Raw genomic sequence first — 27,707 nt, forward strand, 5'->3', positions numbered from 1 at the left:
CTGAGACAGAAAGCATACTCACCCAGAGAGAGCACGCACGAGTTAAAATAAAAATTAGACAGTCTCCGCATTAGCAATTACAGTTGCAAAACACACTGCTAATGGGCACTAATAAATATCACTGCCAGAACACTGAACTCGGTCATTAAAGTTTTGGGCCTGCTACGTTTTTTATTTTGGATTAAGTTGTCTAATTCAATGTATTTCTTGATGTTTTTTCGTAAGTTTTTGCACTATGTGGATGTGTTTGTGTATTTTTCTGTCCCTGTTTTAAAGGTTGTCTCCGTCAGTGGTGACAGACAGAGTGAAGTTGACAGTAAAGGGAAAAACACAGCTGATGTGTCTGTAGTGAGGACTACTGGAGAGCGAGGCAGAGCAACACATCATAAACAAGGTCAGGGCCTCCAGACACCAATACCAATTACGATAACAATAATAATCAGAATACCTGCAGTTACATACACACTACCCTTTTTAATATGTGGGAGTTTAACGTTAACACAGTTTAATTCAGGAAGATAACTTAGCAGACTTTCTAGGATAAGACAAATGTTCATGCTTGCAGGTGATAAGTCATTTTAAATTTGTTTCTTGTGGTTGTATAATGACCAGCAATGTTATTGTTTGTAGGCATGCATTCTCTGATGATTTAATTGTATTATTATTATACTTTTTATTTTTTTTTTTTTATTTAAGGAAACTGTAGTAGCTATATTTACAAGATATGCCCAAAAAAGTTTTTAGACACACATGACAATTACCCCCACTTCCCTAAGTAAAGCAGACTTCTTACTAGCATTCTGACATATTAGCAAAGCAGCCTAACTGTACTAACTGCATGCACTCAACAGATGCTCTAACAATATCTGCTACTTCCTTTCAAACTTTATTTTTCTTCTTAATTTCTCAGTACACATATGCGCACACATAAGTTTTGCTTCCATTTTCATTTGGAAGAGAAATGGGAGCTACTTGCAGGTAGGAGCTACAGTTGTAGGTGGAGAACTAAAACACAAAACAACACATGCCACAGAAGTGGTCAGAGGAATGAGCAAATGATTTCGATTTGTGAGCATCTCAACTTAAATGTCTTTTGTCATGCTTTCTTTTTGTCGCTTAATATTGTCACTGAAATCATGGCTTTAGAACAATAGCTGGAAACCATGTGTGAACAGAAGTCAATATATTGCCGGGTTGACTTTTTCAGTACATTAATCCTACAATGCTGGTTTAGCCCAGTGTGTAGCACAGTGGAGTTCCAACAGGAGGAAAATGTTAAGCGAACAAAAGAAAGACAAGACATATCTGGAAATTGAAGTGTTTCAGAAATGGAGGAGCTTTTGCTCATTAGTGCAGAAAATGAAATCAGATGACTGGCACAGTCTGCCAGTACAAGATGTAGGCACTTATGAGCCATCAGCAGCAAATCTCAATAATGTGCTGTAAATAGATAAAAAAAAAAAAAACATTGATGATGAAGGGTTGCTGATTATTTCTCTGTCTGTAGGGCATACACAGAACTTACAGATATAGTACACACAGATACAGATAAATATTGGCAGGCAATCACCTGCTCAGCGAGCCTGTATCCTCCTCTTTGAGTCTTAAATGTGGATCTTTTAAAAATTATAGTGCAGAAGTTCTGCTTATTTACTCTGTCTCCTGTCATCATGCATTCCTCCAATAATAATAAACATGTGTGTCCTGTTGTAGGGCTGCACTTAATAGTCTGGTTCAGGCCATTGTGGAGAGCTCTGCTGTTCTTTATAAGCTACAAAGAGACAATCACTTTCACCTCAAACAGACCCACACAGCTATATTGACACTGATCTCACACACACACACACACACACACACACACACACACACACACACACACACACATGCGCACACACTCATTTGCTGAACATATGTTTGGTTTTTGTTTGGCCCTGAGCTATGAATCCCATTAATGAGAGCTTCCTGGGAGGTGTGTGTGTGTGTGTGTGTGCGCACGCACCCATGAGTGGGGTGGGGTGGGGTGGGGGGACCAATGTCACATAGTGATGGTTGCCAGGGGAGACTGGGGTCCATCATTAGTATGATTAGTATGTGAAGGAAGAGAGGGGGTGGGATTGAGATTAGCAATGTGCTGGGGATTAGGGGATTATATATGATAATGTAACGCAGTACCGTCGCTGCAGTGGGCGCGGGATTACTGTCAATTCACCCCACCACGCCTCACTGAGATACCGGCTAATTCTGTAGGAGACAGAGCAGGTGACCATGCTCATCTCTGTCACTCCCATGCTTGTTTGACATGTTCTCCAGGTCTCTTCTTTCTCTTATGTGGTCTTTAAATGCCTTGGTTGCCTGCTAAAGACAAATGTTCTAATTATATTTTAAAACATGATAATGGTATAGATATTTTAAAGTTTTTTGGATAACTAAAGGCTTCATTGCAGGCAGGAAATCTGGCCTTTGGTCCTCTGGCTTTGATTAAAGAGTAAGATCCTGTGAATGAAGATATCCTAACATAGCCAGCTTGTTTAATACTCTACGTTCTGTTACTGACAGAGAAGAATTCGCTTGTGTGGAAAAGTTCCTGCAGCTTGGGTCTGACTTGAAATCTCTTGTAATAACACACAGTAGAATAGCTTGCATATATTTTACCAGCACAGAATAACACTGTTTTGGGAACTGTGTGTGCGTGCATGCGCACTTGCATGTGTAAGTTATGGCTGGACAGGCTTTGAAGGGATGAGATCAGAGTGTGTCATTGTGTGTGTGTGGGTGTATGACAGAATCTTTGAGGAGTCCAGGGAAAATGCAGAGCCAGATGTCGGAAGCTCAATTCTATTCCTGCGCCTCATCCTGCTGTTCTTGACCCTGGGGACGTACACAAGCACATAGTGCATAGAACACTCACACTCATACTCTTTTCCTCAATCCCTTACTGACCTCACCAATTATAAATGCTTTAGTTTAGGGTCAGAGACCTGGAGCCATTTTTTCTTGTGTTTGATAGACTTATGTGCCTCCTCCTAGATCTTGCCTAGCTGTAAATGAATATTGTGTGTGTGAGAGAGAGAGAAAGAGAGAGTTTTACAGAGCAGGTTATCTGCTATTTAACCAATAAACAATCTTCATCAGATGTCTTTTCACTATGTGAAATCCAAGAGCCCTCAGTGGCACATGCATTTTAGAAGAATTTGGACTAAATTAAGTTTAGTCCCAGGGACATTTTTACTTCCAGCTCTATTATATGACATTGCCAGGAACTAATTTCGGAGTGGATGAGGACATACTGTGTAGTAAATAAAATAGTACCATGTAATGGGTACAATAAATATAATTTGCTCATGCATTTGTACAATGTCTCATGGTAGTAGACGCAAACGGTTTTAATAAAGTGTGCAATGACTCTTTTATGTAGAGTTTGACATGTTTTTGTGGATTTCCTCCAGGTAGATTTTGAAAATAATAGTCGTCAAGTCAAGAAGCCTTTAATGTTATTTCAACCATGCTGATGCAGTACACAGTGAATTTAGACATTTCTCCAGAACCCTGGTGTTTCAGAAAACGACATAGTGCTACATCACACAACATAGAGCTACATACAGAACACAGAGCTAAGGACTAAAGTAAGTTGTCCTAGCCAAAGAGTCTCCAAAGAGAGAGAGAGAGAGAGAGAGAGAGAGACTTCAATTATCTTCTTGGCTGTCCTCACTATCCTCTGTAGGATCTTGCGATCTGATATGGTGCAGTTTCCAAACCAGGGAGTGATGCAGCTGCCCAGGATGTTCTCAATGGTCCCTCTGTAGAACATGCTTAGAATAGGGGGAGGGAGATGGGCTTTTCTCAGCCTTTTTAGGAAGTAGAGATGCTGCTGGGCTTTCTTGCTGATGGAGCCAGTGTTGAGTGACCACGTGAAATTCTCTGCCAGATGAACACCAAGGAATTTGGTGCTTTTGACGATCTCCATGGAGGATCTATCGATGTTCAGTGGAGAATGGCCGCTCTGTGATCTCCTAAAGTCAAAAACCATCTATTTAGCTTTGTCAACGTTCAGAGACAGGTTGTTGGCGCTACACCAGACTGTTAGCTGTTACACCTCCTCTTTGAATGTCGACTTGTTCTTGCTGAGGAGACCCTCCACAATCTTGTCATCTGCGAACTTGATGATGTGGTTCGAGCTGTGCATTACTACACAGACGTTAATCAGCAAAAAGAACAGCAGCGGGCTGAGCACACAGCTCTGAGGGGCCCCAGTGCTCAGTATGGTGGTGCTAGAGATGCTGTTCCCTATCTGGACTGATTGAGGTCTCTCAGTCATGCCCAGTAGGCTCAGCTTTTCAATTGCAAATGAATGTGCACTGTCATCCCAAAGAGCGTGTATTCCTATCTTGTGCCCAGTGTTTCAGGGTTAGACTTTAGATCCTGCCATTATCCTGACCAGATAAAGGGGTTACTGAAGATCACAGAAGCATCAAGTTAGCATAAAATCACTGACCACTGTAGTATGTTGGAAATACAACCCAAAAACTAATACATTAACTGCACTATCATAAATATTTACTTCCTCAAAAGGTGAATCTTGGTAGCGATGCAGGAATTTATAACTGAGGGTAGACTCAAAAAGGATCCTGCTGCATTAGCAAAGACTTTCTTTGAGAATTGAATACACTTATGTACACAAACTCAGGAACGGTGACATGCTGGTGTGTAAGTGTCACTCTGGGTTGCAGTTGTCATGTCCTCCTGCTGAGAATGTAAACACAGGGCTGATCAGCTCAGTGCCATTACACATAAACCACCTGAACTCCCCTCCACATCCCCACCCTTTCCCTAAATCCTATATATTAAAAACATATTAAGGCTGTACTCTGTGAGACCCGTAAATACTCGCACACAGCCAAACCCTGAGCACTGTCAGAGATATGATCAGAACCCTCACTCTCTTTCAGCACTCTTTCTCTCTAGTAAACAGGATCAGGCTTTATGGGTTATGAAAGCTGAGCTCCTTATGTTAACATGCTTTTTGAAGATTATGCTGGTGGTAAACACGCATGTCAAGAGTGAGACGGTGATAAGAGTGACAAGGGCAATTACGGTGAAGAGAAAGAGACGGCGAGGAAGCTATACTGCTTCTCTGAAGTATGCGCTGAGGAAGCTGATAAGAACAGAAATGCTTGCTACTTGTTGTAAGATATATAGGAAATAGATTTACAGGTATATTTTATGCTTCTTGTCATCTTTGCCTCCCACTGGATGAAATAAAGAAAAGGCAGAAGTAGAGTTAAAGTAAAATAGATTGATTTATGGACAGGCTGGAAAACATACATCAGATTGCAACTTAAATATACTAATTAGGTGTGAATCAGACTTAAAATAACCCTTCATCCAAATTATTAACCATATGCAATGTTATTAAATCAGCCCTTATATATTATTGTGATCTGTATGCTATTCAAATAAACTAACAAAAGTACTGTTTTTATTTCTTTGATTTTGTGTACATGATCTGTATAGTTTTGTTCTCTGATTTGGATTGTGCATAAAAAGAATTAGCTGCAGGATCCCAACCTTTTTGACCATAAACCCGTGTTACTAAACAGAGATTAGTGTTCATGTATCAGTCTTCAGTCTTGAGTCTTCTATACCTAGAGAGCATTCAATACAATTAACAATATCCTGCTGTCTGGTCTTACTGTTTTGGAATCACTGATTTTGCAGTTATACACATGTCCTTCATGTAGAATATCCCTCAAGGTTCAGTGCTTGAGGTTTTGTCTTTTTGTTTATTTATATATTTATTTGTTTTTACCCATTTTGCTGGTTAAGACTGATATCCACATAGCTTTTCCAACTACATAGATATACGTAGACTCATGACATCAAGATATCTTTTCCCACTTGTTCTTGAACATACAGAATTGCTGGTGTAAATTTCAAAAGGTAGTCGAAAAAGGGAAAAACATCGCCTTATTTTTTCATCTCATCAGTTTAAATGTTGAAATGTAATCTCAGATTCTTGACTAACAGGAGTGGAACCTGATGTGGCATTGTGTTGTAGTAGCCTGTCTGCCTTAAAAATGTATGTGCTGTGCTTAGTTTGATGCTTTTCACCATTGTAGTGTCAAGTAGTTAAGGTATCATAGTGCTTAAGTTAGCTAAAACAATCTAGCTATTTTCTTAGGTATTTTTGACACACTCCACTCACTAGATGATTTTGTTTCTCGTACCTAAAACAGTGAGTGGGCTAAGTAAGTATTTTAATGAAGTATTTTAGTATATTTTTTTAAGTACTGTCCTGGCCTGAAATTTCCAGTTAAATGTTCTTTGTTTTCGTTGATAGTCTTTGTGTGCTAATTCCTGTGACATGAGTCCTGATAGTCTCGTGGAGCTATCTAGCCAATGTGACTGATGTGAGGGTACATACACACATGCAAACATGACTAGAGTATTTATTTTTTACTTTTTTTATAGTAAATAAATAATATCTACAATATCATACCGGATTTCATTACTTTAACACACTCTCCATTACTTTGCACTGTTGACCTCAATTACCTAAACTCATTCACCTTCACCGCCTCTTTTCCATGCAATCACACCACTCCACTGCCCTCCCTCTCATTCACACACATGTACTCTGTCTTACTCCTACTGCCTTTCATTCCCCTCCTCCCCAGCGTGTACCTCCACCTCTCCAGGCTCTTCTCAACCTGCTCCCTACTCTCAACACAAATCACAATATCATCCTCAAACATCATAGTCCAGGGAGACTCCTGTCTATCCTCGTCCGTCAGCCTGTCCATCACCACTGCAAACAGGAAAGGGCTCAGATCCGATCCTTGATGTAGTCTCACCTCCACCTTGAACCAGTCTGTCATTCCTACTGCACACTTCACTGCTGTCACACTGTCCTCAAACATGTCCTGCACCACCCTCACATACTTGTGACAAGAAGACACTCCTGACCTCCTCATACAACACGACAACTCCTCTCTCGGCACCCTGTTGTATGCTTTCTCTAAATCCACAAACACACAGTGCAACTCCTTCTGACCATCTCTATACTTCTCTATCAACATTTTTAAAAGAGTTCTCCATTCCTCAGGCATCCTCTCACCTTCCAGAATCTTGTTAAACAATCTGGTTAAAAACCTCACTGCCATCTCTCCTAAACATCTTCATGCTTCTGCTGGGTATATGATCATACCAGATAGTGCAGGGTTAAAATATTTCAAGATTTTGTGACAAAGTATTTCAAGCCTTGGTCTTTACATACATCAATTTAGAGTATGTAGGTATGTTTGTATAAAATAAAAGGTTGTTTTGTTTGCAACAGTGCAGGAAATCTCGTCATAGCACTCTCTGTTATCTTTAGAACACATCTGGAGCTCATACTGACAGATGATACACCCACTTTGTGTTCTACAGGCATAACTCCCTCCCTCTCTCTACCTCCTTCTGTGTCTCTCTCTCTCTCTCTCTCTCTCTCTCTCACACACACACACACACACACACACACACACACACACACACACATGCTGCCTCTTTGTTACTCTATTGTTCTCCACTGTACCTGTCTACATCAACTGTTTTGAATATCTAATACTCATTACTGTTTTTATAGTAGTGTATAATATAATAGTGTATTACTGCTCTTTAAAGCAGGCACGCAGCAGAAACACTCAGTCTGTTAGTGGCAAAATGGGCAAATAGTTAACTTTAGATTTCTAATTCTTTTGTCAGTATGATTAGTTAAGTGTTTTTCTTTCTACATTTCAAACAGTATTTTAAAAAGTTACACATAAAGATACATTCATACATATAAAGAAGTGTAATAATTGTGTACTGTCATTGTTGAGAGAGGCATTTTTTTTATTAAGACCTTTGTACTGGCATTTTTTAATAGCATTGCAACCAAGCAAATTTCTTTTGCATTAACTAGCAATGTGATGTATAGAAAGAGCTCCTCTGATGAAGTGCTTGTCAGAAATAGACAATTTAGTGTTTACCAAAACTGAATTTCTAAATGAGTAAAAATAAAATAATGTTTTTATATATATATATATATATATATATATATATATATATATATATATATATATATATATATATATATATATTTTATACTTTTAATCCCTCTTAAGTCTGTACCGCTTTGTCTCTTATTATTTTCTGTAGAACATTTTTCCTTTTTCTATTTTCTTTCTCGGTTTGCATATTGGAGGTGAAACCTGTCGACATCCATACCGGATGTTCGTGTTGAATAGATGTGCGCTTGATTTAAAATCTTGGAAATAAATATATATACCTAAACATACTTTATTCACAGAAGAGATAAAATTGCTCTTTAATCAATAGTTTTTGTAAGCAATGTTGATAAACTATATGGCCAAAAATACAGTCATTTGGCCATTACAGCCATATATGAGCCTGCTATATACTGCTGCCCACTCCGTTGCAGTGCCCCTGTGCACAAAGTGAGATCCATTTAGACAATGTTTGCCACGATTAGAGTGGAAGAACTTGAGTGTAGTGCAAAGAGCCCTTCTCTCAATCCCACTGAACATCTTTGGGACAGAACTCACACCAATGTTCTATTGACTAAATAGTCACAATTCTGCTCACCTGAAATGCCAGATGGAAAGCCTATTGGAAAACCTCCTCTGTAAGCAGCAGAAGTCTTATGTAAGCACATCATGGTCAAATTAGCATGTAGCTCCTCTCTAAAATGCTTGCTCTTTTAGCACATTCATGGCTGTGGTCTCTATGATGATTCCATGTGGAAATGTTCCTACCCTCAGTAAAACATTTGGGAATTATTTGAGAATGTAACTATCAAGTTAATCAGTTACAAAACAGGAACAATCTCTTGTCGTGTTATGTTTTGTGTGTGTATATATACTGAACAAAATTCAGCGCAACACCTTGTTTTTGCCCCATTTTTCATGAGCTGAACTCAAAGATTTAAGACTTTTTCTATGTACAAAAAGGCCTATTTCTCTCAAATATTGTTCATAATATTGTTCTAAATCTGTGTTATTGAGCACTTCTCCTATGCCGAGATAATCCATCCACCTCACAGGTGTGGCAGATCAAGACCGATTAGACAGCATGATTATTGCACAGGTGTGCTTTAGGCTGGCCACAATAAAAGGCCACTGTAAAATGTGTAGTTTTATCACACAGCACAATGCCACAGATGTCGCAAATTTTGAGGGAGCTTGCAATTGGCATGATGACTGCAGGAATGTCCACCAGAGCTCTTGTCCGTGAATTAAATGTTAATTTCTGTACCTTAAGCCGTCTCTCCAAAGGCGTTTTAGAGAATTTGCCAGTACATCCAACTGGCCTCACAACCGCAGACCACGTGTAACCACACCAGCCCAGGACCTCCACATCCAGCATCTTCACCTCCAAGATTGTCTAAAACCAGCCACTTGGAAAGCTGCTGCAACAATCGGTTTGCATAACCAAAGAATTTCTGCTTAAACTGTCAGAAACCGTCTCAGGGAAGCTCATCTGCATGCTTGTCGTCCCCATTGGCGTATACGACAGCGTGTTCCAGTTCCTGCCAATATCCAACAACTTCACACAGCCGTTGAAGATGAGGACCAACATTCCACAGGCCACAATCAACAACCTAAACAACTCAATGCAAAGGAGATGTGTTGTGTGGTCACACCAGATACTGACTGGATTTTTGCCCCCAATACAGTAAAACTGCACATTTTAGAGTGGCTTTTTATAGTGTCCAGCCTAAGGCACACATGTTCAATAATCATGATGTCTATTAGCATCTTGATATCCCACACTTATGAGGTGGATGGATTATCTCAGCAAAGCAGAAGTGCTCACTAACACAGATTTAGACAGATTTGTGAACAATATTTCAGAGAAATAGGCCTTTTGTGTACAAAGAGAAAGTCCTGGTTTCTTTGAGTTCAGATCATGAAAAAATGGGGGCAAAACAAAAGTGTTACATTTAAATTTTGGTCAGTATGTATATATATATATATATATATATATATATATATATATATATATATATATATATATATATATATATATATATATATATAATATGTATATATGTATATATATGTATATATATGTTTGTGTGTGTGGGTGGGTGGGTGTGGGTGGGTGTGTGTGGGTGTGCATGATAATGTGTGTATGTGTGAGTGCATCCACAGAGTCTGGTTATGTTTGTGTGTGTGTGTGTGTGTGTGCGCCACAGAGAACACGTTTCTGGTCTGGTTCGCACATGCTTCATTTAGCGATCAAAGCCATGTGCTGATGAGACCGTGATGCCTTTTCATGCTCATTTTTAGCATCTGAGTAAATAAAACCCTAGCATTCTCCCTGAGTCCCTAATGCATCAAGTGATCACAACATGTGATAGCAGAACAAAATCAGTACTCAGTACTTGTTTACATTATCAAGCCACTTTTAGTATTTATTTTTAAGTTTCTGAGAAGCTTCTTCTGACTTTCAAGGGATTTAAGAGGTTGTATTTCAGAGATATTGCAAGATCTATAACATGAATGACACTTTTATGATTATGAAAGCAACATCTATTTGTAAAGCGAATTCATAGCTTTTTTTACGCTACAATGCAAACATGTATTATTTTATTTAATGCTGGTGCTTAAACAACAAACCTAACAATTTATAGTTACTTTCTTTCTGGATTTGAAATTCATTATTCTTGAATTTATAAATGATTGTTTGAGATCTGTACTGCCCTCTGTCAGTATTTACTCATTTACACACACACACACACACACACACACACACACACACACACACACACACACACACACACAATCTAGGATCTAGCAATCTAGGGCCCCTGATTGTTCAGTCCTAGTGGAGGAACATTTATATTATTCTGTTTTGTGTGTGTGTGTGTGTGTGTCTGTCTGAGTCAGCAAATCCACTACTGTGTATCACCATTCCACACCACTCCCCCACCCCTGGTCCACCCCTCGTCCATCCCTCATCCATCCCTCGTCCATCCCTCCCTCCTGCTCCTCCTCCATCTATTTTCCCTTTTAGACTTGCTGCCCTCCAGCCAGTGATGTCTTTCAACATACACCTGTCCTCTAATTTTGTAGTGCACAATACAGACATCCATCCATGTTTAAGTGTGTCACATTAACCAAGATGTCCGACTGTTGTTGTTTCCTGTACTTTTAATAGTAACTGTGTGTCAAAAGTAGCACCTTTGTGTAATGCAAAGATGTTTGGCTTTCAGTGGCACAAAACAGACATCAAAGCTGTGCTAGAAAGGTGTAGGAAAGAAAGAGACTGTGCTGTCAGTAACCTAATGTCTTGTCACCCAATAATAAAGGTTGAGAAAAGAAAAGAATATTATCATAAAGGTGAAAAGGACTACCATGAAGTTAAAGCTGATTGCTTTATGGAAGTACAGTTATAGTATTAAGTACTGTCCCTTTGTTTCATATATAGTGGGTAATCATTATCATGTGAGCATTAAAAGGAACATTCACATCTTTGCTGTGTGGAAAAAATGAATGAAATATTCATAGATTTGTTGCTAATACCTGAGGAAATGAAAAGTAGTCAAAACCTTTTTTTTAAGGTGTGTGTGTGTTTCTAGGAAATGTTTTATGTTTTTAATAACTTCACAACCAAGTGATTATTAATTAATTATAGTGTTTCTCAAATTTGGAGGAAAACATAACTTATTAAAAAAAAATAAAAATCTAGAAAACATCTAGACAGCCATAAACCGTTTTTACTTTCATTCCTAAGTCAGTGCCTTGATCACATGCAGGACAGCTATGAACCGAGGCCCATAACTGAACATAAAACATGAGAAAAAAATCCATAGCATGGAAATTGCAGAGGTAGAGAGGAAACTCTTTTAGCTTTGAAGTATGCAGAGAATTGAGTTGTGACAATATGTTTTCAAAGTTAGCACTCTGTCAAGTTCCACTGTAACTGTGAGTTATTAAACACCACCTCAACAGCTGAAACTGGAGCGATGATGAGCAGAAGAAGTTTGAAACTACAGTGTGGCTTCTAGATAAAACAGGAACAGGCATTAAATATACATGCTGCCTTGTAAAGGTGTCCTGGATTTTAGTGTGCCGCTTTTGCGGATCAGAAATTTTGAAAGAGAAGAGAGATGAAACATGAACATGAGAGAGCAAGTTTCCCAGCTTCACTGACATGCTGTTTGATCTACAATAACTGTAAATCCACACATTTCAGAACGCAGACATCCTGTGATAATTCATTCTACAGGTCTGAACACGTTTTTGTTAATGTGCTGAGTGAACCTCATTAAAGGGGCTTATAGAGAGAAAATGTTTGCCATCCAGATATGAAGCACTATGGTTTTAAAATGCTGCTTCTATAATTGAGCAGTGTGGTGGGTTTTTCTTTTTCTTTTAGCAAATAATAACAGGAACAAATTAAGGAGTTATAAAAGTGCATAAAGGTTTATATCTCAGGCACATGATGGATCTAATATAGTCAGGATCAGCATTCAGTTAAACCATGAGGGTTTGTTACAGAGTTCTACAGTACTCACAGTTGTGTCAAATCTAATTAGAAAGAAGGCATCAATACATTTTTGTCACATCAGCTCTGACCTTAGTGGCAACACAAAGTTTATATTAAAGCACTCGTTGTAATACATTATTGTTTCTATAATAACTCATTCACTGGTTTGCTGAGCATTCCATAAAATCTAAGACTAAATATTAAATGGCTTTTAAAATGTGCTGTTTTAAGTGTAGATTTTGGCATGGTAGTTTTTTTTCGTCTTACTTCTTACAACAAAAAAAAAAAAGAAAGCTGCTATAACACAATCAAAGCCAGAAATTAACTATAAGAATTATAAATTAATAAAAACTATGACTTTACATTGCTCCAGTGTAAGAGAAATACAACACTTTAGAACTTGTTGTGAATGGAAAACACCACAATGTAGCTTATTAGTTTTCTATAACAGCATGCTTGTGTGGGTGTTTAACGTTTTACAATGTAATTAAAGTGTTACACCATTTTAATGTTGTAGATTAATTTTCATACTGCAAGCTTTCATTATGCTGCACCTGCATCTGTTTTATAAATATGATTGGTCTAACTGGAATTTTCAGCACATATATTTATGTATGTATGTATGTATGTATGTATGTGTACATATCCAGTATATATATATATATATATATATATATATATATATATATATATATATATATATATATATATATATATATATATACACACATTATTATTATTATTTATATTGGTATGTTTGAGCTGTGTGCTGTTATGTGTGCTTGCATGTGCTGAGTTGTCAGCTCTTGTTGCAATGCTGCTTTAATGTGATTTTCTGTCGGGGAGCTCAGTAGGAGACTTGTCACTCTCGGCAGCGTGTGACTGATCTCTCTGTGCGTGTCTGTGTGTGTTTGTGTCTCTTTCAGGTCCAGCAGCGAAGTTGCTACAGCGCACCCCTCGGCGTCGAGGCCAGCAACCCAAACTACTGAACAGCCCAGAGGACAGTATTTACTACAGCCAGCTCAATGTGAGTTCAAAGCCAGAATAAAACCCTTTGTCCGACTTTGTTTGCTGATGATAATGGAGTTAAATGTACCTGTGCCAGAGCCGTGAGCCACGCGGGCCTCCTAGTGAACCAGCAGCTCCCCCACACCCGGGCTCTGTTGTCTCCAGCATGGGCTTCTGCTCTTTATCTGTTGCTTTCATGTGAGGATGTCTGCCTTCACGGTGAATAATTGATGTGGTTTATCAAAGCCGAGCAAGATGCATGCTTCATCAGGCTCACCCCAGCTCTCTTTGATCAAAAAAATTATGCTGTGACTTCTGATATTATCAGCATCTGTTCGCATTCAACGCAAAAATCACTTTGAATTAAAAATTAATGATTCTCGCTCGTTCGTTCATTTACTCGTCTTTTCTGACTCTCTCTGACTTTGTGTGTGTATGTGTGTGTATGTGTGTGTGTGTGTGTGTGTGTGTGTGTGTGTGTGTGTGTGTGTGTGTGTGTGTATGTGTGTGTGTGTGTGTTTCTATAGAGAGCTCTAGATTACCAGGGGAGCAAGAGGAAGCCCAGAAAACTTGGGTAAATAGTTGTCTTTCCTACTTTCTGCTCAGTGCCACATCTAAACAGACCAGGCCCTTTGTGGAACTGAGGAACCAAAGATGGATTTTGTTTTCTGCTAATGTAAATTCAGATTTCAAAATAAGGCACTTTTAAATAGCTCACTTTTTTTTTTATTCCAGGGAGGGAAGCATAATTGTACATGAATGTAAATTTAATTATGAAATATGTATATGTGACCTCCCTCTCTGTCTCTCTCTCACTCTCACTCACACACACACACACACACATCCCTCCTGGTTGGCACTTTAAGAATGAATGTTTTACTACCTACAGTATTTCTCCCTGGAGGATAAGTGTAATATTTCTATGAGAAAGCCCTCTAAAATTTTTATTGTTGCTTTCTCTTTTATGTTGCTTTCTTTCTTTACATTTCTTTTTTTATTTACATTTTTTATTACGTGTTTGTCTATTTCCCTTCCATTTCTTACTTTTTTCCTTCACCATATTTCACACCTCAGCCAGATCAAGCTTCTAGATGGAGAGGATGAGTATTATAAATTGCTATTGGTGGCAGAGTCGGTCCCTGAGGAAGATTTCTCCCCTATCCCTCCTCCTCCCTCTGGTCCTGTTCCGGTTTCTCCACTGAAGAGAGAAGCTCTACTCCAGAGCTGAATGAATGCACGGTGCTGCTGCTCAGCCTTGACCCCGAGCCCCAGCATAGTCCATAGCAGGGTAGGGTTTTACACACACATACATACACACAACAGTCCAAAACAGGCAAAAAGTAAATCTGTTATCAGTAGTACTTTTTAGGGGGCCAGTGCGCCTGATTCATTATTGAGATTTTAATTTTTTAAAAAGTTTGTTCTCAGATTTGAGAGCTTCTCTCAAATAAATGTTTTTGGAAATTATTGACCTAGCTATCAAAACAAAAGTTGTAAAAATTTCTTATGAATTAAATAAAATTATAAAAAAAATATCAGTTACTAAAGTGCTTGTTGTAATTGAGGCTCCACTTGGAGAACACATACTGTGGCCTAGAACCTAAGCTAATCTCTAGATGTTCTCTTTCTAGCTTTTTTTCCTCTTTTTCTAGATATTATTATTCTGTATATTAACTGTCTGTTTGTCTGTCCCTCTCTTTTTCCTGATTATTTATTAATTTACCACACATTTTGCTTTGATATCCATGACAGTGCAGATTCTAAAATAAATACATAGTGACATCAATAACATGCTTAAACACATTTAACAGAGGACTTGCTTTTCCTGGCATAAGGCGTTCTGTATTCAGACAGATCAGTGCTATTCTGTTCCTGCATAAAAATGTATTACCCAACTCCAGTCTGGTTTTGGTTTTGACCAATAAACACACTATATATTGTGTTCTAATGTCTTCAAATATTATCTTGGTTCTGTAGAAACAGGGCAGACTTAATGAGTCTACAGAGAGAAACAACAAATCTAAAACTGGAGTTTTACAGTGAGGACCTCCCATGCTCTTCTCTTACAGGCTTTGTGCCTGTATCGAATACAGACTATCCGCATCTCCATTTCAAAGCCTCAAATCTACTTATAAAGTGCAGGAAATTCTACAGTATTTATTCTCTTATTTAGATCTCTTGATATCGCTTTTTTTTCTTCATTAAATATATCTTATCAAATCAGTGATGATAAAATCACTTACTTGAAGCTTCTTTGAGGAGTGAGATAACCAGCTTTCCCTCTGATTATCCTTCTTTCCAGGAGAAAGAGAGCAACAGCTCTTAAAAAGCGATAAGGCTGTCAGGATTGTAATGCAATTCCTGCATATTTATACTATGTCTATTTACCAACTGTGAGACCTACACTGAGTAAATGGTGTTGTACTAGTTGAGAATGGAACAACCACACTGTGGGAATAAATCAGCAAAAACATGTGTTTTTCCTACTGTATGGCCAAGAAGATTTGTGGTGCTGCTTTTACAATTTACATATCATGCTTCATCTCGTTTTGTTGACACCCCAGGGCACTGCAAAGATTTTGATCTTCACAGGGTGAAAAAAACTGAGTGTGCACTTGTGCATGTTTTTTTCTCACTGTCTCTGTGATGCAGTTTACACTTCAGAGGTGTGCCATTATACAGACCGAGATTAATTTCATTTGTTCACCAAAATGCACAGGGTAAACGTTACTTCAATTTTTTTTTAAGCGGTCATGGTCATTTTGTGTAAAAACATCCAGGTATATTTTTTAATACACTCAATTAAACAAAATAGAAATGACTCAGAGACTCCAGATCAGTTCTTTTGCACATAATTATGTATTGTGTATTGTACTCAGAGTGTATCCTAGGTTTGAATTACTTGAATTACTAAGGTGTGTAGTTGCTTTGTTGTTCCTTAGAACTCTGAGATAATTCAAATATCTTCTCTTTTCTATATGAGAATATTCAGTCTCTCACAAGCTCTCAGGATGAAATAGGTCACTCCAAGAGCCTCAAGTCTTTATTTAAAATACATTGAATCCTTTAACAGAGATCTTGCTCCCTAGATCATTTTGGCCCTGCTTTGGCATGGAAATCAATTTGGAAAAAGCTCTCAAGTTTTTTTTGTGTTTCAGTGAAAACCTCTGAAGTACAGGGCCATGGTAGAGTTTCTCTTTCACAAATTTCCTCTTGTCAGCATGTGTTCTGGCTAACCAAGAACTGAAAAAAATGCCACGAGTTACCTACAATTTAGTTTCTTGCAAAGTTGTGCTTTTGTTTTATCTTCCCACAAATGGGCCTCTTTATCAATAAGAGGTCTCTACAGACCAATGACTGACTTAGATGTTTCACTAAAGGTACACAAAGATGTAAACATAGGTCCTGCACCTGTTTTTGTTAATATTCTATAAAAGCATGACTGCCCATTATTTTCTTCCTATTAAAGAGCCTTGTATATCTGGAGCTGCAGACAAACTTGTTTAATGTGGTTCATGTTGCGCAAGACCAACATTATTCCTTTTTAGCTATTTGTTCTAAACTGCATTTCTTCCTTTTTTTTCTCCATCGTACCAAAAGCAGTGCCACCTTTTAGATATTTCAGAGCTGTAATCCTTCAGTAGAAGGCAGAAAAAAAGTATTTGTCAGACAGGATACTCTGTCTCATATTAATAGTGAGGGCCGACTTCAAAGGATGAGCACAAATAGACTTGCATTGTCCTGCCTCTATATCCTTCCGAGTTCAAAGTGAGAGTTTGAATAGCAGTGTTTCTAAAGCTTCTCTTTTAGACCTGCTGAGATGTAAAGCAGGTAACCTGCTATTGACACACGCATACAAACATGCACGCTGATATATATGCTGTTAATACATTCTTTACAATGCTTTATGCTAATACTATGCACTGCAATCACACACATTTGATAAGACTTAGCATTAAAGCTCACGCATTGTGCAAGTAGTCTTTGTGAGCATCCCTCTATCTCTCTCTTACTCTCTTGCTTTTTCTCTCTTTGGTACTGAATAAGCAGGTAGTTTAAGATATATTTACTTTTAACCCTGTGTGCTGATTGCCTGAGTGAGGAACATGTGTAGCAGGCAGACAGATGTCAGATATGTGTTAGAGGGGGTCTTCTGTGTCGAAGCACCTTCCCTATAGACTACATTAATGAAGACAGAGAAAGAGAGAGAGTGAGAGAAGAGGAAGAAGATAAAAGAGAGAGTGGAGTATGCACATCAAAGAGTTGCTAATGATGGGAGATGCCATTAGGGGTTGTAGTGGCCTTTGTTTCTGCTTTCTAACACCTGCAATTTGTTGAGGGCTTTCAATGTACCACTGAATTACCTACATTTGCATGACTACTGTGTGAATACAAAAAGGAATAAAAAAAAAAAAAAAAAAGATCCCCAAAGAGTTTGTGTGCCTTCTACTTTAAAACTGCTTCATTTCTTTAAAGGAATAGCTAACTGATTTCCTAGCTGATGCTGTAGTGCAGTATAGAATTTCCCAAACCAGATTTCACAGATGTGCAACAATGCAGTGTATGGTATCATTTGATAAAAATAAAAATAAAAAGCTCTCAATTTGATACCAACAATATATTCAACACACTGCATAATAAAGCATACAATTTGTCTAAAAATACTAATAATTATTTTTTTTTTCAGCATTACCTGGCATTAAACAAGTTTTAAAAATCGTAATGGTGTTTTCACAGAATTAAATTATATCCTACTCAGTGGGAGTGTTCAAAAACAAGTTTGAGCTACAAAGTGCTGAATGACGGCTGGGTTGCCATGCTCTTTATTTTTCTGTATCTTGTTATAGTATTGAAAAAAGCAATGAATGGGAAAAACACAGTTAAATAACAAGACGGCAAAGATGCCATGTTCTTTAAAGAACGTGACTTGGGAAAAGATCTAGTTTTAATTTCTGTACAGTGATTCTGTGATTTTTGCTAGGTCTGTCTGGCAACCCTGCACAGCAATGAAAGCCTGGCTAGAGAGCTAACGCTTATTTACATGTAGTCATGTTTAATTCTGTCACATTTTAATGCACAGCTTAGTTTTTTTTAATGCTGTAATAATAAATGTTCAATTATTATCTAATTATTGGAAAATGTTGGCTGTTTTAATTAGCTAAAAATAGAAACCTACTATGGTTATTAACTGGAACATTTAAGGTAGAAATCATATAATCAGCCGGAGCTGTTTCTTTGTATCGCCCTATTATATCGTACCAATTTGAAATTTAAATTCTATTTAACATTATTCCTCTAACATTTGAATACACTAGAAGGCATCATCAGTTCCTTGCTATCAATGCATATTGGTATAGCAGGACTATAGAGTAGTAATCTATATGACCTTATGGATAAGCATGTATCCTGTCCCTCATGAAAATTAGCTTATTTAACATTTCTCGGCCTGCGGGGTTTGGAGGAAATTGTGAAGCAAATCAGAGCGTGAAATTGCGATTAGCCCCCGTTGTTTGTACTGATTGAAGAAGGCTATAGAACTTGGCATGGCCGAAGGTGTAACCTGTTTTGTTTGGCCTTGCTGAAGCCCTCCCAGATGGAGTGAGCAGCTGCCATTGAGTAAATGTGAGCTGTGTGTGCAAAACAAGGATGGCACACAGGCCCTTTTTAGATTCAGGAAGCAAAGAAACGAATCTGTCGCTCACAGTCGGGAGGAGCAGCCTTAGAGAAACACCTCGAGCTAGAGCAGCAGCTCTCCATGTTCAGCTCCACTGTTTCTGTCCTGCCATGACTGCTTTATCAGACTCAGTGGAACACCATCACACTTTGCTACAAGATCTCAAGTGTGGATGGTTCATATTAATAATCCAAATGTTGTTTCTTTCATTATCTGCATTATCAGAGAGAACTTCTGCTACTCTTTAGGTTGAAGCAGCATTATTGCCCTCTGGGATTATGCACGGCCATATCTAATGGTTACAAAAATCACAAAGCAGTCTATTGGAAAACACATTTTTGTTATTTAATTCATATTTGGATTATATAAACCTGTGATGCAAGAAAAAACACAGCCCACACAATACAAAATTGTCATGCAACTATACATTTATGTTCTCCATCTGGAAATATTTATCAGGTATAACTTAATTTCACAATTAGAGGGAAATCTGCAGCAGTTTGTTTAATGACGAAGCAGCTTTGAACATGATCAACTTTGAACATCGCCTTACCACTTACCCTTCACTGGCAGCTTTCAGCAGCTCACAGTCATGTTGCCACACACATAGTTGTGGCTGCTGTTTGGATCATGACCTCTCCCTCCTCTTATGACCTCAGGTCTGTCTGGGTTTGACCTTTAAACGTGCAGCCAAGCTTTTGTCTGGCAGCATGAAGAGGGCCAGCCATATCAGATTTCAGGAGAAAATGTTGGAGAGTCAGGAGTGTAGAGCAGTGTACTGGAGCCTGAGTACAATGGCAGCTTTCTGTCAGGCAGTGACTTCAAAGGCTCACTGAGTGACTGCTCTGAGTTAGACTTTGTTGTAGATCACTGAGGAAATTCACAGATGTTTTCTCATACGAGACACCATTACGGCGGCTCAAGTACCCAGTAGCCCCGAGCATTTCTCTCTCTCACTTCTCTCATTTCTCTCTTTCCATCTTTCCTGTTCTGGCTCTCTTTTTCCCATGCTCCCTTTCTTGTGTGTGAGACAGATGTGGAACTAATTTTTTTCTTTTTTTTCCTGCAGTCCGTTCATAGAACATGAAAAGACAATTTATTCATTTGGATCTTTCAAGTGAGAGACCAAATAAGAAAGCTCAATGTTTTTTTTTTTTTTTTTTTAATCTACAAAGTTACAATCAAGTAATGAATGTAAATCAGTAAAAAAAATTTAATAATTGTTTTAAAGACAGTTTAAATGATTGCTCATGTTATATAAACAAAGCTAAGTATTGATGAATTCTCAATATGATTAATTAGTCTCTCTCTCTCTCTCTCTCACTACCTGTACACAGATTGCCGTCTTCAAATCCTCCTAATTGCAATAAATACCAAGGCATTGTAGTTATGTATTGTCTTTATTTTTATTTTTTTATGTCATCCTTGATATGAACAATGGAGCCAGACATACTTTCCAGACATACAGATTTCTGTGGTTTATTTGATGTCAAATCTAATCTATTTTACCATTGTTATTTTGTTATTTTTAATGACAACTGCTGTAAAAAGAAAAAGTTTATTCATAGAACATGCTCTTTAATCTATTCATTTTTTTTTTTTTTTACAATTTTGTGCATTTTATTAATTTCCTAATGTATCATTATATTTTCTTTTAATTTATTAATTCAGTTTGACTTCCCTGAAAAAACATGCCTTACACAGCTCAGTACACAAATCCAAACTATTCAAACTATTCGTATTCTAGGTGGAAGTGTGTTGTTATCCCATTAGATAACCTTAAACATGAAAGTAGAAAGTGTTTCTGTGAGGGTTTGCAGTTGTTGAAAAAGAATAAGTACTAAAGTGCAAATTAAGATTACATTTAAATAAAAACCAATATCCCTCAAAATAGAATACATGTGCACGTTAATTTTAATGGCAAAAAAAGTCCACTTTATAAAGCTACTGGTTTTATTGAATATAAGAATGAGATCCTCTTACCAAACAGAGACATTACATAACCCTACTTATGCTTGTAAAGTAGCTAGCTAGTAGCTAGTAGCTAGTCCAGCCACAGACATAATCAACATGCTTGTACAACAGTGTTTATGCCGTCAATGTGCTTCACTATTTTCTGCTCCACCAATGTCCTGGATTGCACGCGTGCTACCTGACTAAAGAGAGCAACCAACTTCAACACAGGTAATTAGTTACATCATGTCTCTTTTGGCAGTAGAAATAGCAACAACACAGAGGATTATGGCAGTTGTGCTGAGCTGAACTGCATTATGTGGAAAATTCATATTTGAGATGGTTTTCAACTGGGTTTTGGCATTCTAACTCTAAAAAAAAAATGTTGAGTAAAACTTTGGTCTTATGTACTTAATGTGGTTTGTTGTCTGAGTTCAGTTTTAAATGCACTTTTTTTATCAGCTGTGTTTTGTACCACACTGGCAATAAATAATAAATAAATAAATGCTTACGAATGAATGTTCAGTATCATGAGTTCTGGCGAAATTATGGACACTCAAACTTTATTACAAGTCTTTATCATTATAACCATTTGACACTGTATATGAACGTGAAATGATATTACATGGATTGAATTTTCTTTTAAAATGTGGATGCCTGACTATCACAACCATATGTCCTTGTTTAACATCCAAATCCAGATTTAGTTCCCCTTTGCTCTTATAATAACCTCTGCTTTTCTGGGAATGCTTTCCAATAGATTTCATGGAAATTTGTGTTCATTCAGCCATTTGGGAAAAACCCACATATATGCTGTAATGGTTAGTTGTAAGTACATAAGTTTTATTTTGAATGGATATTTAAAACAGCTATAAATGAATAAAGTGCTATTATATAAAAAATAATTCAATCTAAAATTACAGACACAGCACAATAAATAAAAGATAATGCTGAGATAATGAAAACGTAGTTATAACACTGCCAATAAGAAAAAATAAATAAAAACAAATAAAAAAGGATACATGAAATAGTTTTGGTTTTGATTCTACATGAACAGATCGGTAATTGCTGATATCTAAGGGTAATTAGAGATTAGAGAGACATATCTACATTGACTTTCTTAGCCAAAGCAACTAAAGGGTATAAATATTATTATAGCAGAACATTTATATCAGAATTCTTATTGAAGAATTTGTTTGATTACATGAATCATATCCTGTGTAGGTTGTAGATTCTCTGGAATGGGGAAAGGGCATTCTATAACAGAGGTTCTCTGGGGCTATGTGTTAGTATTTGGCGGGCATGAAAAGTATATACTTCTGATTTGTATCTGTTCTACAGAAAAAATTATGTAGCATGAAAAGTTCTGTTTATAGTAAAGGTTTGCACTTCACTGTTTTTGTGATAAAAAATATCAGTATCGAGACCTTATAGCAAAAACATCCTTAAAGGTCTACCCAATGCTATTATAGCCATTGGAATTAAACTATCATGATTAAACTAAACATTTATTGATTATAACAGTTCTTTGTGTACAGTTATTTTGGAGATGTTTTTTTTCATGAGAAAATAAAACTCATATACTTACATAAATAATGGCTGATTATAACTGATTAATTCGTTGTCGTTTAACTGTATTAAGATATTTGCATTTTACAAATTTCAATCAGTTACAGGCAACTTGACCTTAATTAAACTTTTCTAATTCTCAAAAAATGCTTTAGATTGACCTAATGATTATGGCTCTATGTCTCATGCTGTTAAAGATAAAGAGGCAATAAAAAGAAATGTTATGCATCTATTGCATGAAAGATGAGGTTTGCCCTGAGCCCAGTGGGAATCCCCAGCTCACCCCTTGGCTGGGAACACAATAATCCCTTCAAAGGAACCGATCCACTTCCAAATCAATCACTGCAAACTTTCTAGGGACAGTGGGAGTCTTTGCGCCAAAAAAATATATATATATATATTAATTGCTTAATTTGTCTCTGTAATAGAATAAAACAAGTAATTTAAAATTTGCTTATTATTTGTTTAATATTGCCCTTAGTTATCTAACTCTACAATAATATATACATTTCATAGTACCTTGTTAAATACAGTATATTGGGCACACATGGATTGATGTCATGGTGCATTCAGATATATAAAGATCCCATTGTAAACTGTGTAAAATAGTATGAAATGGCATTTGCTGTTTAATACTGTAGTGTGTTTTATACCATCTAATGTAGCAGTCAGAGCGATTGAGATTGGGTTGCTTAGATAACTGATGTGTAGACAAGTAGGTGGAGAAGTGGGTGGGTGATTGGAAAACCGTTTCCTTTCACTAAAGATTGAATCTCCTCCCTCTGAGTATCTTAAACTGGATTCCAAATACCACCCTTCTGTCTTTAATTTCAATATAGGCTATTAAATACTATCTTTTACACCCTAGGTAGCAACTATGTGTCTAATAAGGTGCCAATTGGGATTCAGGCTCAACTTTTCAGGGAAACGCCAAAAGAAAAATGTCATGCTTTTTGACACTTTGACACCTTTAATTAGCAAAGCTAGTCAACTATGACACCTTAATCACTTGACAAGTGGACTACTGAGGCATCATTTGTCATTTGTTCATGATAATTCCCTTACAGTGGCTTTCAATTAGGGATGACTGAAAAACTGTTGGAGCACTTCTTAAGTTAATATTCATCTTGTTTTATAGCATTTTTTTTAATAACAAAAGATTGATTAAAATGTTGATTTCTATTCAATTTTTAAGTAAATGTTAAGAAGACTAAAAGGCTGGGGTTTTTTTTCTATTATAGTCTACTTTATGTTTTAACAAGAATTGGTTTTCTGGGTTTTCCCTGTTATGGTTTGTCTTCGTTAAAACAAATGGGTCGAATCCTGATTAACTCTGTGTTGAATCGCATTATCCCGTCTCTTTCGCCTCCCCCCGTGAAGCTCTCTTAACAAGCCTCGTACCAATAGATTTGTGCAGATAACACGGGGGCATTGTGGCGTTGGGCCGCGCTACAAATCCTTAATTACAGCATGGGGGGATCGGGTGACTCCGCCATCCAATACCGGGCTCCCCGCGCGGAGAGGGCTCTTTGATCAGGAAAATCCAATTATTTGTGTATATACATTTCCCACATAGTGATTACTTCATTAATTGTCCCGCCTTTATCTCCACCCTGCCCATCCCCCCTAATAATCAGCCCTTTTATCCAGACCAACAAACACACCATAGGAGCTTTGTGGATTCAAAGGATTTGCTTCCCGCTCTCAAAGAGCCGCTATTCTTTGATGATTGGGCAGCGGCAAACTTCAAAGTAATAAATCTTCCTCCTGACTGGCTGGCGGCCCACCAAAGTCCTTATCAAATCCTAAGAAGTGATCCTACAGTCCCTCAGATGGTCCAAGGATATCTGAAGGAGAGGAAGCGCAGCGACTCCACTTTTCTACACGAACACGCGTTTGTGTTTCCCCCCAGCGCTCCGACTGTTTGCCCGAGACTGTGCGGAAGAGCGCAAGGAGAAAGTTTGCCATGGCTGCGGTGGCTGTGCTGAGGAACGACAGTCTACAGGCGTTTCTGCAGGTTTGTTTAACCTTTTAAAAACTTTGCGTTTTTAATGATCCAATAAGACTTGCGTATATTTCGATCACTGTTGCAGTGATTTTACATGATTTGTGCAATATACACAAATCTGTTTTTAATGCTACTCTTGTTCTTTTGTGTACTTGCATTCAACAAAATCAGTCTCCACATGGCAGTTACGCATGCGACTTTTTCTTTTGTTTTGTTTTTAATCTCTCCCAAAATTGCTAACTTTTTGACATGTCTTGTTTTTTGGATCACCCAGGACCGTACGCCAAACTCTTCACCGGAGAACAACAAGCATTCTCCTCTGGCGCTTTTAGCAGCTACGTGTAACCGGATCGGGCACCACCACCACCATCACCATCACCACGCATCCAACCCAGCCGACTTCATACAAGTTCCGTACGACGCGACCCTGGGTTCTCCATCACGCATTTTCCATCCGTGGAGTAATGAGGCGACTCCTCAGCCCACTCTTTCCAGCAGTTCCCCTTTCGGACTATCGTCTAAAGCTCCTCTTTCCGCGCACCTCCAAAGCTCCTACAGCTCTCCCCATGAGCTGCCGTTAACCCCTCCTGCAGAACCCTCGTACCCTTACGACTTCTCGCCGGTCAAGATGCTGCCGTGCTCCGTGCAGTCGTTACAGGCCACGTGTCCGCCGACCTACGTCCCTGCTGTGACGTACACGGCTTCAGCGCCCATGCCAACCACCGTGCCAGCTTTTGTAGCCGGCCACACCGGCCTTGTACCGCAACAACAAAGACAGCTGTCCCCGAATCATGCCGAGGACATCCCGTGGTGGAGTTTGCAACAAGGCAACGCCGTAAGTCACCCGTCGTCCCTTGCGCCTCACCGATTTCCTCTTCAGAGGGGTCTGGTGCTTGGTCACACGGACTTGGCGCAGTACCAGAGTCAGATCGCTGCTCTGCTGCACCCCAAATCCCCTCTGGCTTCAGCGCGCCGGTGCCGTAGGTGTCGCTGCCCGAACTGCCAGACGTCCAGCTCGAGTGACGAACCCGGTAAAAAGAAACAGCACGTGTGCCACGTTCCGGGCTGCGGCAAAGTTTACGGCAAAACGTCGCACCTAAAAGCGCACCTCCGCTGGCACTCCGGAGAGCGACCGTTCGTGTGCAACTGGCTGTTCTGCGGCAAAAGTTTCACACGCTCCGACGAGCTACAAAGGCACCTGAGAACACACACTGGAGAGAAGCGCTTCGCCTGTCCCGACTGCTGCAAGAGGTTCATGAGGAGCGACCACTTGGCCAAACACGTGAAAACGCACCAGAACAAGAAAGCCAAACCGCACGAAAAGAGCGGCGAACACGTGAAACGGGAAGACACGAGACACATATAAAGCTCTAAAACACCTGGTGTGATATCCGGTACTCCTGACTGCACACAGGCCACGCAAAACATGGACTTTCCGAACATGTCGCAACTTTTCAATAACCTGCAACAAGGTGTTTCTTTTTCAGGCGTGAAAAGTCGCACTACTTTGGAAGAAGCTACATTTCCGGACTTGTAAATATGATTTTCAAGTCTGTACGTCAGTTCTCATGGGGACTTTGAAAGATGGTTCACATCCCTGTGCTGCCCAAACATCACTAACAAGTTCAGAACTTGTGTTAAGATCTTTGTCTTCGGTGGAAGATCTCGCATTGATTGTAAATATATATATTTAATAGCTTTTGTTGAAGGAAAGTGTCAGTTTTCGCTCCTTGTGGGGTGTTTTAGCATGTTCTATTGAAAACAAGCTGTTAAATTTCTGTGTAAAATAAAGAATGTTCATCCACTTAAAGCTGACTAGTAAGTACCAGGTTTTCACATCAGGGATTAGCAGTTTGAGATCTTGTAATCGGCATTTTGGTTTTACAAAGATTCTTAAGTACACTTGGCATCAATGTAGAAAAGTGAGGTTTTATAAGCACAACAATTACGGCCACTTTGTTTCACAACAACTTTTACATGGCAGTTTCAATCTAATTATATTACTGTAAATATACTGTAATACATCAGTATTACCATGTGTAACAGCCTCTGCTCAGGTGATGGCATCTGAAGTTTGGAAGTTTTAACAGCTTTAAACCAACATGTTATTTATAAATATATATATATATATATATATATATATATATATATATGTGGATGCCTTTAACTAGCTTATGATTTAAACTAGCTCATGGTTTTGTATGTTGTATTCTGTAAAGTATTTATATTTAAGTTAATTTGATTTTACCATTTTTATCTGCAGTGCAAAAGTCTTTAGTGCAAATGCATAAAATTGCCAGCAGTTTTTACAGAAGTTACTTTTAATGCATTTGAGTTATTTCTGTGGGACTTGTACTCCACCACTTGCTCCACAGTAAGTCGATAAACGTAAATCAGTATCAACAGCATTGTTTTGGATTTTTAGGTTTACTTCATTAAATGGATCTGGAGAGCAAAACAATCTAGGAAAAAATTGAATGTAGCAGAGATTCAAATGGTGTGTGCTTTTTCACAACATAGATTCCTAAAAGGAGTATACATCATAATTAAATAGCTTGGTGAGAGAAACTTTTGAAGCTGTTCTACAGAGCACAGTGAACCCAAACTTATAACAAAAATATAGATTGTCCTTAAGGGATAAGATAATCTATATGGCCATCCCCCAAAACCTCCTAAGTATCTAGGACACTAAATTAGAACAGAAATCTTTTGTGTGGTGTGTAAAGCTACTCAATGCATGGAAGTGTAACACAACTGTAGTTGTTGTGTGCATTTATAAAAGGTTTTTTTTATTATGTCTGTATATTTGTTTAAATTATAAATGGTCATTAGAAAAGAAATGTGTATAGTTCTAGCAAAAACATGCAATAGTTGTTCTAGGGTGATAACCAAAAAACTCTAGATGTGACTTTTTTATATTTGGGTGCAAAAGAAACTTTGTATATCGACTAAAGCGTACGTGTT

The 27,707-nt window shown here is 38.1% G+C and overlaps 2 protein-coding genes across 2 annotated transcripts in view; both read left to right on the plus strand.

Moving 5' to 3' along the window:
- The window catches only part of myo3b (myosin IIIB), a 75,483-nt gene extending 53,806 nt beyond the window's left edge, over positions 1 to 21,677 (plus strand). Inside the window, 5 exon segments of the mRNA XM_046845534.1 lie at positions 277 to 394; positions 13,458 to 13,558; positions 14,067 to 14,113; positions 14,614 to 14,827; positions 20,551 to 21,677. Of these exon segments, the coding sequence (XP_046701490.1) occupies positions 277 to 394; positions 13,458 to 13,558; positions 14,067 to 14,113; positions 14,614 to 14,767 (420 nt within the window). The 3' untranslated portion in view covers positions 14,768 to 14,827; positions 20,551 to 21,677.
- Positions 21,678 to 23,986: 2,309 nt separating this feature from the next.
- Positions 23,987 to 26,553, plus strand: sp5a (Sp5 transcription factor a). Its single transcript, XM_046841503.1, has 2 exons — positions 23,987 to 24,752; positions 25,018 to 26,553. Exons 1-2 carry the CDS (start codon positions 24,702 to 24,704, stop codon positions 26,107 to 26,109), a joined length of 1,143 nt encoding a protein of 380 aa, XP_046697459.1. The 5' UTR covers positions 23,987 to 24,701; the 3' UTR covers positions 26,110 to 26,553.
- Positions 26,554 to 27,707: the final 1,154 nt, after the last annotated feature.

This window comes from Silurus meridionalis, chromosome 3 (genome assembly GCF_014805685.1).
Source record: "Silurus meridionalis isolate SWU-2019-XX chromosome 3, ASM1480568v1, whole genome shotgun sequence".
NCBI classification, from domain to species: Eukaryota; Metazoa; Chordata; class Actinopteri; order Siluriformes; family Siluridae; genus Silurus; species Silurus meridionalis.

What these genes read in the sequence shown, in the direction of transcription:
- sp5a (XM_046841503.1), top strand. Translation starts at nt 24,702, where the DNA reads ATGGCTGCGGTGGCTGTGCTGAGGAACGACAGTCTACAGGCGTTTCTG. An exon ending in GTCTACAGGCGTTTCTGCAG is followed by an intron (nt 24,753 to 25,017) that starts GTTTGTTTAACC and finishes TGGATCACCCAG; the next exon opens with GACCGTACGCCAAACTCTTC.